Below are 12,094 nucleotides of genomic sequence, written 5' to 3'. Positions count from 1 at the left end.
GGGGACAAATCTGCAGGACAATAACACGAGGTTGCTAGGCATGCAAGCAAAGCATCACTGCTGATAAATATGAGGTGAACCTGTTGACATTGTGCTGCTTGGATACAGGCAATAGAAGCAGCAGTATGCTTTATCGAGCATCTTATAAAAGCGTTGCATTTATTTTGCCTGTAAAAAAGGAAAACAAGCTGGTTAGGAGGCAACGATTCGTATTAGACGTTAACCCCACACAGTGTGTTGTCGTAGCTAGTGTTGCAAGCGAGCATGCACGGAATACAAATTGAGGGTGTATATTATTGTTTGTCAAGGTGAGGAAAATGCATCAAATGCAAGATGAATATGTATACCAAGGGGTCCCAATCCCTCCCTATTAAATCCTCCAGGAACTTGATAAACAACAGAATGGTGACATTACTTATAAATATTGATAACACTATGCATTTAGAGAAGATTTGGTGGCTGCTTTGACGTGTCGCTCATCTTCTGCGAAACCATGATGCATTGAGCAAGTGAACTATAGACCGACAGGAAAATGGAGCAAGAGAAAGAACTGCATCTTGGTTTTAGTGCCTGCTCAGCAAGAACTATTTTTAGATCTTGAGAAACAAAGAGAAAGAATTGCCTTTCTTCCTCTCTTTAATCTAATTTCACCTCCGAATGTAGCGTTCAAGGGTATAGCCTGTAATCTTTGCTGCTATGTTTAGGTTGAAACATGACATAGAAATGAGTGTATTGAGCTTATTTTGCTCATGTCATTCGTTTTTGCTGTTATATGTTTTTACAAGCCAGGCTATAATTAAAGGGGAAATAGTCAGGCTAAAAGACAGTCAGGGAGCTCTGCATCTTTTTGGGGAGATTTTCATGTAAATGGTCTTGGATGAGGCTCACAGCAGGCAGTGCAAGCAGAGCAATGAGCAGTGACACTCCTTGCAGAATCAGATTGACTCTATAGCTGCTACAATGCGGGATACACTTTCATCGATACATTAGGAGTGATTGAAGCCGAGATGGTAGATGTGAGGGAAAATACCCTGAATGCCACAACACTAGCACAGAGAAACCTTTGGAAATGTTACAGACCAGTGACGTGCAGTTAGGTTTACGGCTGGTGAGGCACCGACTCCTATTCATTTACTTTGGATAAAAAATATTTTCAGAGACGTCTTAGACCTATGTATTTACTTATTTTTTGATAAACTTCATACCTTAACATCGGGAGGAAAAGTTCTGATACTTTGTTGTAAAAGTCTGATCACCTCCTGTTGAGCTTGGGGATATCATTTCATCTGTCCATTCAGCGGAGCAGGCTTTCAGCATGCTTTTTTCTCAGTGGAAGGACATCAGCGACAAGCACCTTCCAGCTCATGCACGCCTGGCCCCTTCAGGAGGCAGAGGTACTGCAAGTGCCTCCAGTACGGAGCAGGAATTCAGTCTTTTTTTACATATGACAATGTTCAAAATTTTGAAACCATACAGAAAATGCATTTATAATACAGTTAAATTGCGAAATATTACTATGTGCATGCATGCTAGGTTAATTGGTGACTCCATATTGTCCATAGGTATGAATGTGAGTGTGAATGGTTGTTTGTCTATACGTGCCCTGTGATTGGCTGGAGATCAGTCCAGGGTGTACTGCATCTCTCGTGAGGATAAGCGGAAGAAAATGAATGAATGAATGAATAATCCATCCCAGACACCCCAAAATATGAATCAAATATAAATTTTTATTGATAAAATAAATATGGTCTTACTTGCAGAAATGATAATTCAATACAGTAACCTCTTCTTTATTGTGGTTAACTGGTTGCAGACTCGTGAATTTTTGCAAAAACATACATTCGTATTACCCAATATAGTAGACATAAGCAGAGAAAATAAGACATCATTTTGTCTCACATGTTAGCATAGGGAGAGTTCCTTGTAGCTTTCCTCTGCAGTACTTCTTGTGGTGGCGAGGATCTCTATCATCAATGTAACATCACTGACACTGAGTGAACAGTGTAGAATACTACATGGAATACTACATATCACATCTTTGAATGCCTTAAATTTGTATTTTACTTAATTTAGTGAAAATACGGAATTTTGGCAAACATTTGCTTAAATATTCATGTTTTTTTTTTTTTTTTTTTACAAATATTCTGCCCTATTCAACCACAAAACAGTGATGATTTATTCATTTGTATATTTTGGGGGAAAGTCTTGCGGAAAAATTTGAAGTGCAAAATGACAAGGCACTCCTGTAATGTTTTGCATAAAGTTCTGACACAGACAGCTTTCTCTGGCCCCATGGTGGGTTATTTTCACTCAGTCAGCCTTTCTGACATGCAACAAATCATATAAAAGGCAGGTGTGATTGTATAGCATCAACCTGGATGTGGCTTGAGTTGCCATTATTTGCTACTGTGACACCCACAGCTAAATAACATAATAATGAGAGTTGTGTTGGCTTATGTGTTTTGCATTGCAGGTCACAAGCTCTACCCTCTTATCATTAAGCGTCAACAAACCGCACACACCACTGCAAAGCTAACATTTGAACTAATGACAGTTATGGAAGAGTAATTATCTTGCTAACTCAATACCTTTTTGGTGGAAAGTGACTTAAAAATACTTTTTCAATAATAATTTACAACATATTAACTAGTTCACAATGGGTTTCAATAAAATTGCATGTATTTAAAGATGGTGATATATATGATATACTGCCATTTATGTGTAGTGTAGTCCTCAACCTTTCAATTCCTAATCAGTAGACCCCCATTCAGTGATCTTAGTCCTGTTTCTGTGGTTGGAGAGACACCTTGTGGCACAATGCAGTAAAATCTTAAAGACATTGTTTTTCTTTTTATCAAGGGGGGGGCCATTTGTGCCATGCAAAAGCATAGATGTTTGAAATAACTGTCCCTGGATTCCTCCTTGGAGGCGCAGGAGCGCTTGAAACAAACATAGCAACAGTGCCAGGCCTGTGACAGCCACAACCAGCCATTCATTCATTCATTCATTCATTCTGCTGGGAGCGTTTCATTTGAAGCGTGACAACACTATACAGGCAACTCATGTTACTTACACAGGTATGGCAGGCATTCTGTTCACTTGGGGTACGAGTTTAAAAAAGACCCTGGGAGCCCACACCATGCCGCAGAGCCACTGCTGACAGTTGTATACAAAAGTCCGGATTATCATAACAGCCCATCAGTGAGAGGTAGGATTGGAATGATTACGCTTATTATAATCACTATAGCATATCTTAAACTCCACAAAGCCTTGGAAACTAAAGAGATGAGCAGGACCATGTGGTCTATAAAAGGCAGAGGAAGGTCAACAAACAACACATGGATTCCAATACAAAGGATTGCTGCTATTTTGTAAAGCAACACATGTAGATATGTCAATACATCTTTGTTATTGTTTCTTTTTTCTTCTTAAATAATCTTCAAATATCTCATTATAGTATTATGACTCACATTCATACATATGGACAATTTGGAGTCGCCAATTAACCTAATGTTGGAGGAAACAGGAGTACCCGGACACACAGGGACCACAGAGTGGAGAATAGAACGCAGGCCTTCCCAATCTCCTGAGTGTGTGGCCTACATGCTAACCACTCGTCCATCGTGCGGCTAATAGGTCACATTCATTCATTCATTCATTTTCTACCGCTTTATCCTCACGTGGGTCGCGGGGGTGCTGGAGCCTATCCCGGCTGTCTTCGGGCAAGAGGCAAGGTACACCCTGGACTGGTCGCCAGCCAATCACAGGGCACATATAGACAAACAACCATTCACACTCACATTCATACCTATGGACAATTTGGAGTCGCTAATTAACCTAGCATGTTTTTGGAATGTGGGAGGAAACCGGAGTACCCGGAGAAAACCCACACATGCACGGGGAGAACATGCAAACTCCACACAGAGATGGCCGAGGGTGGAATTGAACCCTTGTCTCCTAGCTGTGAGGTCTGCGCGCTAACCACACGACCGCCGTGCCGCCTAATTTTTGTTTATTTGGTTGAAAATGTTTAATGTAAGCATAAATATAGGCGATACAAATAGAAGATACAAAGATATGATGTGTTCAGTTCAGTGAGACACACAAGCACCAGACTTGATCACCGGAATAACAGGCATATACAGTCATACCTTATGGCAGGTTCAAGTGATCTCACAGTTGGCACAATAATTCATCAAAATATCTCCCACACATGCACGGGGAGAACATGCAAACTCCACACAAAGCTGGCCCGAGGGTGGAATCGAACCCTGGTGTCCTAGCTGCTCAACCACCGTGCCGCCCCTAATAGTTCACATCGTCTACTAAAACAAAATTTCCTCATAATATTATGAATTTAGCCCTGTGATTGGCTGGCGAGCAGTCCAGGGTGTACTCCGCGTCCGGCCCAAAGTCAGCTGGGATAGGCTCCAGCATAAACCCGCATCCCTAGTGAGGATAAGCAACATAGAAAATCGATGGATGGATTGACTTGTAAAATTAATGCAGATTTCTTGTAGTTTTCTTATTATGAAATTATATTTTAAGACCGTGCTGCAGGCCAATTAAAAAACAGCCACAGGCAGCAAATGGCCCGGGGGCCCCACTTTGGATTATCTACATTAGCTTTGTCCTGGGGCGGCACGGCGGTCTGGTGGTTAGTGCGCAGACCTCACAGCTAGGAGACCAGGGTTCGGTCCCACCCTCGGCCATCTCTGTGTGGAGTTTGCATGTTCTCCCCGTGCATGCGTGGGTTTTCTCCGGGTACTCCGGTTTCCTCCCACATTCCGAAAACATGCTAGGTTAATTGGCGACTCCAAATTGTCCATTGTCCATGAATGTGAGTGTGAATGGTTGTTTGTCTATATGTGCCCTGTGATTGGCTGGCCACCAGTCCAGGGTGTACCCCGCCTCTCGCCCGAAGACAGCTGGGATAGGCTCCAGCACCCCCCGCGACCCTCGTGAGGAAAAAGCGGTAGAAAATGAATGAATGAACTTTGTCCTGTTATTTTTCTTCACGGGCAATATAATTGTTGTACTCCTTTTGTATGAATTGAATCAATTATGAATAATGATAAATTGCCGATATCATGTCCCTTGCATTTATTTTTTAGTTTATGTACCTCAGGTTGTAGGTGTTTGCCACCTTCTAAGTCTGTGTTGTGCAGTTGAGTTTGTAGCTATTTAAAGTCATCAAACACAAGAACACCTGACAGTGAAGCAATAATCACTGGAAGGACAAGGCAAAAATACATGCTGACACATTCTCCATCAAAGAGCGTGTTGATAGCAGACCGTGCTTTGAATTCCAACACACACAAAGTGGGAGTAAATTCCCTAACAATTGAATTCTTTCAGGCAACCAAAAGCGGAGGTAAAGAAGTCAAACTGGAAAGTAACCTAACTTTGTTTTTGTTGTTGGCCGGCCAGCTTTATGATCTCAACAACCGAAGCCGAAATATTGCTCCAAATAGTCATAAACACCTGCTTTACAGTTGTGTGGTCTGTCGCATGCCGACAAGATGTATCACTCATTCACTCACGCTTTCAAGGCAGGCGTGAGGCAAAGGGAAGAAACGTGAACCAAGGCACATCCATCATATCCATATGGCCAGTAAGGCCAGCTGATCATGTATCCCTCATGCTTAAGATATGTGGTCCCAGAACTGATAATAGCCTGTCTGAAGTCTTGAGGAACAATATGTTCCTTCTGCGGGAAGTCACACATTGCGAGAACAAGAGTGATGAGTGGTGATCCTCCTTAAACGAGCACAGGTATGACAACGGTTGCACTGGCGTCATTTTATGACGTATATTAAAGCTTTCATTAGTCACTCTATTATTGCATACTTTTCATAACATTTAAATCACTTAACCTTTGTCACCAAGGGCCACAGATTGAGAAATGGGGCACTTGGATATTTTCCAAAACATTCTATATATATATATAAAATAAACTGCATCTCAGTGAAAAAGCATATTATGAGTATGGACTCTGTTCTTTTTTGTTGTTTATTTAGTATTTTTCAAAATATCAAAACATTAATTTTCCAAAAATTATTTCCCATACTATTATGACTTTTCTCTTAATGTTTAAACTCTACGCTAGTAAAATTATATTATTTTCCTCATAATATTCTGAGTTTATTCTCTTACATTTTTCCCTCTTTTGAATACAACTTTTTTCTCATAATATTTTGACTTTATTCTCTTAAAATTAAGGCTGTTTTTTCATTTAATTTTCCAACTTTTCTTCTTTTTTGACGTAGTTATGACTTTATTGTCATAATATTTTGACGTAATTTCCAACTATTTCAATTTTTTTGTGTAATTTTTCCCCACGTAATGTTCATTTTATTGTCATAACATTGTAACTTTTTCAGAAAAGTAATTCTCCATAAATTATACTAAGATGTTATTCTTGAAAAACCTTTCTCATTACATTACAGCTTTTTTTTTCTCTTAACCCATCAATTTTTCTCCCTTTTTGACAATTTTGACTGATTTTTCAAGGTACACAGAATATAGTGTTCTTGGGTTATATAAACATGGTATACACCAAAAGAAAGATTAAAAATTATTATTATCATCTTTCATCAGAACAAAAAGGAATTTTCTACCTTCTGTTATTTAGTAATAAGCAGAAGAACATAGGTAAGTTTCAGCAAAATATCAGTTCTCAACCAAAAAAGGCTTTTTGTGAAGATGCATTTCAAGCATAACTTTCACTTTGACACAAACTGAGTCATATATACATGGCACAATATCCAAAGAAATATGTCACAACATAAAGAACACAAAAATGGTTGTTTTTCATGAAAATAAACATTTATTTACAAACATGACACCATAAACTATTTACCCATTTTCCCATTTTGACCGGAACTGTGTGTGCATGTATTGAAATATCTTATAAATACGTAATGTTGTGCACGCTACACCGCTCCATGCCTCTTGACTTCCTGGATGCTGTTACAGAATGCTGTTGCTGAATGTTTTTTCAACTTAAAACTGCACCAAACATAATCTCTTACATTGTGCGGTTGCATCATCACCTCTTTTTGCCGCTCGCGCAAAAAAAAACCCCGTAAAAGACATATAAATACAGCTTTGGTTAATATTTTGACTTTATTCTTGTAAAATTTTTGCTTTTTTTTTTGTTAAATTATGTTTTAAGAATGTGCTGCGGGCCCCCCCAAAAAAGCCACTGTCCGCAAATGGCCCTCGGGACGCACTTTTGAGACTTTTAATCAGTTGGAACATTATATGTTATGGTGAAAAAAAAAACCAGGAAACTTTGTTATAATCTAGAATCTGTATTGTAGAAAAATCCAATTTTGTTTCCCTTCTCTTTGAGCTGCCCTGGAGCTTTCCGGAAGGTCAGATTCAAAGAGACTGCCAGCCCCTTCCTGTAAATCATTGAGAAGAGTGACACTAGCCATTCCTTATGAGCTATTTGACAGGAAGTCACCTGTCACTGTAAGTCCAGCCTCAGTAGAGCACGGCTAAGAACAAGGGAAGCTCTCTCAAAAAGCCTTTTACCAGCTTTAGCCTGACTCTCAAGTTAGTTCAAGGAGTAAGATGGTGATTCTTAAAATGTTTGTGTCCATGTTTAGCTGAAATCAATACAGGTATGTGTGGAACTTGAGACACTTGCGACGCAATGGCCAAGCATGTTCATACGGAGGAGAAACGCTGTAAGACGCGGCGTCAAAATCATGTAAGTGTGATTCTTTGAGGCAGGAATGCATGCAAAATTGTTTGGAATGTTTCCAGGAAAGGATGATAACTTTAATGGTTTCCTTCAACAGCCTCGTGTCAATCACACTCTAAGAAACCTTTCCCTGAAGCAGCTGGGAATGTAATACAACAAGGAAATTACTCATTGACCAAGAACTTGTTGGCTTGTTTTTTGTACTACGTTGCACCCAGCCCATCAGTTTCTGTTTGTATGCGGTCCGCTGTGTTGTTTATGATATGGATGAGTCTGCAGTTGTATGAAAACTGTTATTAAAATGTAAATAGACAAGGGTGTATAGCAGGGGTCAGCAACCTGTGGCTCCAGAGCCGCATGTGGCTCTTCAGCCTTTTTGTTGTGGCTCCCTTTGCAATGCTTGAATATTTTTTAACACCCGAGTGGGGAAAATACACGTCTTTGTAATGAGTTTAAAAAAAAAATCCAATTTTGTGTGTGACCATGAATGCATCCTGACTGATTTCTGGCAGAAACATGAAGGAAAATTAAAATAATTAAAAAAAAAACAGCTGCATGGGAACTTGTTTGCGGCAGAGCATCAGGTAAGTTTACAGTAGTTTACTGCTAGTTTACTAGCAAGAGTACTCTAACTCGTCGTTTGTTATCTGAACTACTTTGATAGCCCCAAACGTATTTTTTTAAACGTATGTTTTGCGGCTCCAGGGTATTTCTCTTTAGTGGGCTAGGGGGTAAAATAGCTCTTTTCATAGTAAAGGTTGCCGACCCCTGGTGTATAGTATGGGTTTTAACCTTTATTAACACCTGTTATTCATTCACAATGCATGTGACCAAAGCTGCACACGTAGCTTTGGTCACTGTGTTTTATGTCCACGGTATATAGGACCCGCAGGGAGCACGAGGACCGACATGGAAGGTGCTGTTGTTTTGCCGATCCCAATGACTATGTGTTGACAGCCTTCATGATACAGCGGGTAGGTTTTTCTGCGCCTGCATTAGCACCCTCCATCTGTCATCCTGTTTACATTTTTAGTGTTTCTTTGTGCTTGAAAATGACATGTTTGCCCGGTGGCTATGACCGGGAAGTTCACCATAACAGGGGCGACTCCTGTCCAACCACATCATAAAAATAAAGGAGTGTAGGTTTGATCATAGATAGTAGCTCGTTGAATTGTGAATTTGACTGTAAACATGCACCAAAGGTAGGCTTTAGTTTGATTTTGTAGCTCCCGTGTGTTTGTGCTGCCGAGGTATTCCATCTTTTAGTAACACTAAACCGGCAATGTTTCATTCCAGGTCTTTTCAGCAATCTCCGCGTTCCACTTCAGTGAGTAAAGGAGGACGGGGATCATCAAGAAAGATGTTCTTCGTAGCCGGGGCCAAAAATACAGCATCAGGCGGAGGAAATGAAAGGAGGTGAGGAAAGGGAGCGTGGTTGGCCCTTTTTGAAAGAAGCTCTGTAAACAAAAACTTTCATTTCCAGGTTGTTATATTTGCTATGTAATATTATATTTCCCTTCTCATCTCTTCTGTTCTGGCAACATCAGGTCAATTTATCAGAAATTTCGTGAGGTAGACTTACTGGACAAGAAGAAAACCGTGACGGCTTTAAAGCCTGGTGAAGATCGTGCTATTTTCCTGGGTCTTGGAATGATCCTCTCCTCTGTCATGATGTTCTTTGTGCTTGGGATCACCATATTACGTTCATACGCAGACAGGTAAAGGTCCAAATTGTCTTGCTGAAAAACTGTACCGAGGAAATTACTCCTTGTGTTCAAACGTAACGCAAGCAGACAAAACAAAATCAAACCCATGCCGAGTTGATTTGAATGAGATTCCTCCCATTGTGTTATTGTTCTTCTTAATTTGCATTAAATGGAGTCTCCGTTTAAATGTCAAAACAGTGTGTGGACAGAGGAAGGTGTGTGTGTTGTTCTCAACTCCACGGTCACAGCAGACATGAACTGTTCCTACAACTGTGGCTCAGACTGCTGGAGAGTCTCCAAATACCCCTGTCTGCAGGTCTACGTGAACGTCAATAACACGGGCCGCATCACTCGATTATCTCACAATGAAGAGACACAGGATGCCAGCTCTGAAGTGAGTACGGGGGTGGAATTTACCGCAAATTCCTGTGTATAAACCGCACCCACTGCATTTAAAGGAAAGAACAGATTTATAGTACATAAGCAGCATGTGTCCAAGTCATAAAAACTCTATGAAAAAACTCCCAACGAGCTTGTCAACCCTTTCTGACTCACTGTGTCATCTTACAAGAAACACTAAACTCATCACACAGCAACTTAACACTCAAACTGCATCATGGAAATATGCTATTACCAAATACAAGTTTACAATAAACTCAAATGAATGCAAACAAAGCATTCATTGGAGGACAAGCGGCATAGAAAGCGAATGGATAGATGGTGCTGTAATGCTGCCTCTGTCCACCAGAGGGAACCAAAGGAGCCCAGACGGAGGCTGACATCACTGCAGCGCCCAGCAGGCACCAATGAATACTGTGCTTGAAATGTAGTTTTAAATTTGTATTGGTACTTTGCTAGGTACCGTTTCAGTGTTAAGTTGCTGTGTGATGAGTTTAGCATTCTTTGTAAGATGACACTGAGTCAGCCTGTTATACTGACTAATTACTGCCTGCGATTTTTATGGGTTGAAGGGTTTGTCGTGAGTTCACTGATAGCATTTCCTCACTGATTCCCAAACGGCGCACAGTGAATTGTTTACAATTTTAACAATTAGTCGTAGTTCAGAAGTATAAGAGATGTCGCAAGATTAGAACTTAGCCAGAAGTAGCAGTGCGGCTGTCAAAGCCGCAGAGGTTAAAGTTTAAGAAACAAGTAGCGGCTTCTACACCGGAAATGACGGTACTTTAGACACCTAGACAGATGAAACTAGTTACCAGTCTATCCTGTCTTTGCAGTGTTTCTATGTGCCCAGGTGCCAGAAGGACAGCTCCCAAATGCACACCATCATCATGAACATCTCCGAGCGCCTGAAGGCCAACCAGCAGGTCCCATGCTACTACGACCCCAGCGAGCAGCAGGACACGGTTCTCCTGACTCGTCTCTACGATCACAGCATCGTGTTCCACTCGTTGCTGTGGCCCTCGTGCATGTTTATAGGAGGTGCCCTCATTATCGTGATGGTCAAGCTCACTCAGTACCTCTCCAGGCTGTGCGAAGAGATCGGGAAGATCAAGAGGTGAAGCTGCTGTCGAGTAAAAGCCAAAAACCCAATTGACCATTCTGTGAACTGGTACAGGTGACTCTCAAGATCAAGGATGTGGCTGAATGAACGTTCCCAAAGAGGACACTTTCCGACATGGCTGTTACAAGAAAACTCGATTTTGCATGGAGTCATAACAGTGTCAAATTGGACTGTTTACAAGTTTTCTGGTAATGTGAAATATATCATATTAGAGGCATGTCCTCACAATATCATGTATTATATTAATGAATATACTAAGTGTCTGTATGATCTGAGATCTTTTTAAGAGTGTTTGAATATATGAAGAAAAATGCTCATGATTTTGATATATTTCACCGACTTCAGTACGTTCTATCTGAATAATATGCTCTCAAATATTCCTGTGACCAAAAACAAAACATAAACAGTAGCTCTGTCATAATGTGTTATTAAACGTTCCACTTTTATTGGAAATTATATGCTTTGTATGTTAGAATCAATGATTCTCTATATATTCCTCTTGTTTATAGCAGGTAAATTGTTTTCAGACCAGACCATGATAAATGAATTCATAGGAAATGGAATATTTTCATAGTTAGAGCATAAAAAACCTAAAAACGTTTTTTTTTACATGAATAGAGTCCTGTACAAACGTGAAATAACATGCCTGTAGTCACTTTTGAACTCCTATTATTCATTGTTTACGTTGCATCGTGCAACATTTTTGGAGCAAGGCAGCTGCGAGCTTGCAAGCTAAACAATTACCCTTGAATTTATTTCTTCTAAATTTAAACAAACAGACAAAAACCACTTCCACACGAATGAAAGGTGTGGTATCACCATGGTTGACTTCATGCAGTGTTAAGTAAGGTCTCAATGTTCCGTGTCATTACAGCTACCTAGTGACCAGAACACTACACCTCACTTATATTTCAATATGTTTTGACTACTAATAAACCATATAGTCTACCACGAAAAGCTTGACGTTCCCTTCCAGTTATTTCAATCAACATTTGCAATAAAATTAACTGTCACTAATCCCTAAATATGCATCACACACTTAATTCATTCATTTTCTACCGCTTATCCTCACGAGGGTCGCGGGGGGTGCTGGAGCCTATCCCAGCTGTCTTCGAGCGGGAGGCGGGGTACACCCTAGACTGGTGGCCAGCC

At 40.4% G+C, this 12,094-nt stretch overlaps 1 protein-coding gene across 1 annotated transcript; it reads left to right on the top strand.

Moving 5' to 3' along the window:
• Positions 1-7,456: 7,456 nt before the first annotated feature.
• LOC131125726 (calcium-activated potassium channel subunit beta-2-like) lies at positions 7,457-11,873 on the top strand. Its single transcript, XM_058067543.1, has 6 exons — positions 7,457-7,720; positions 8,551-8,688; positions 9,011-9,130; positions 9,262-9,432; positions 9,619-9,814; positions 10,656-11,873. Exons 3-6 carry the CDS (start codon positions 9,075-9,077, stop codon positions 10,938-10,940), a joined length of 708 nt encoding a protein of 235 aa, XP_057923526.1. The 5' UTR covers positions 7,457-7,720; positions 8,551-8,688; positions 9,011-9,074; the 3' UTR covers positions 10,941-11,873.
• The last annotated feature ends 221 nt before the right edge of the window (positions 11,874-12,094 follow it).

The sequence above is a fragment of the Doryrhamphus excisus genome, chromosome 3, assembly GCF_030265055.1.
Source record: "Doryrhamphus excisus isolate RoL2022-K1 chromosome 3, RoL_Dexc_1.0, whole genome shotgun sequence".
NCBI classification, from domain to species: Eukaryota; Metazoa; Chordata; class Actinopteri; order Syngnathiformes; family Syngnathidae; genus Doryrhamphus; species Doryrhamphus excisus.
The sequence above is the reverse complement of the archived record's forward strand: the minus strand, read 5'-3'. Positions and strand labels throughout refer to the sequence as shown.

Excerpts from the sequence above, each read along its gene's own strand:
- LOC131125726 (XM_058067543.1), top strand. The coding sequence starts at position 9,075 with ATGTTCTTCGTAGCCGGGGCCAAAAATACAGCATCAGGCGGAGGAAAT. Across the intron at positions 9,131-9,261 it reads GGCGGAGGAAATGAAAGGAG|GTCAATTTATCAGAAATTTC; the intron begins GTGAGGAAAGGG and ends TGGCAACATCAG. Across the intron at positions 9,815-10,655 it reads CACAGGATGCCAGCTCTGAA|TGTTTCTATGTGCCCAGGTG; the intron begins GTGAGTACGGGG and ends CTGTCTTTGCAG.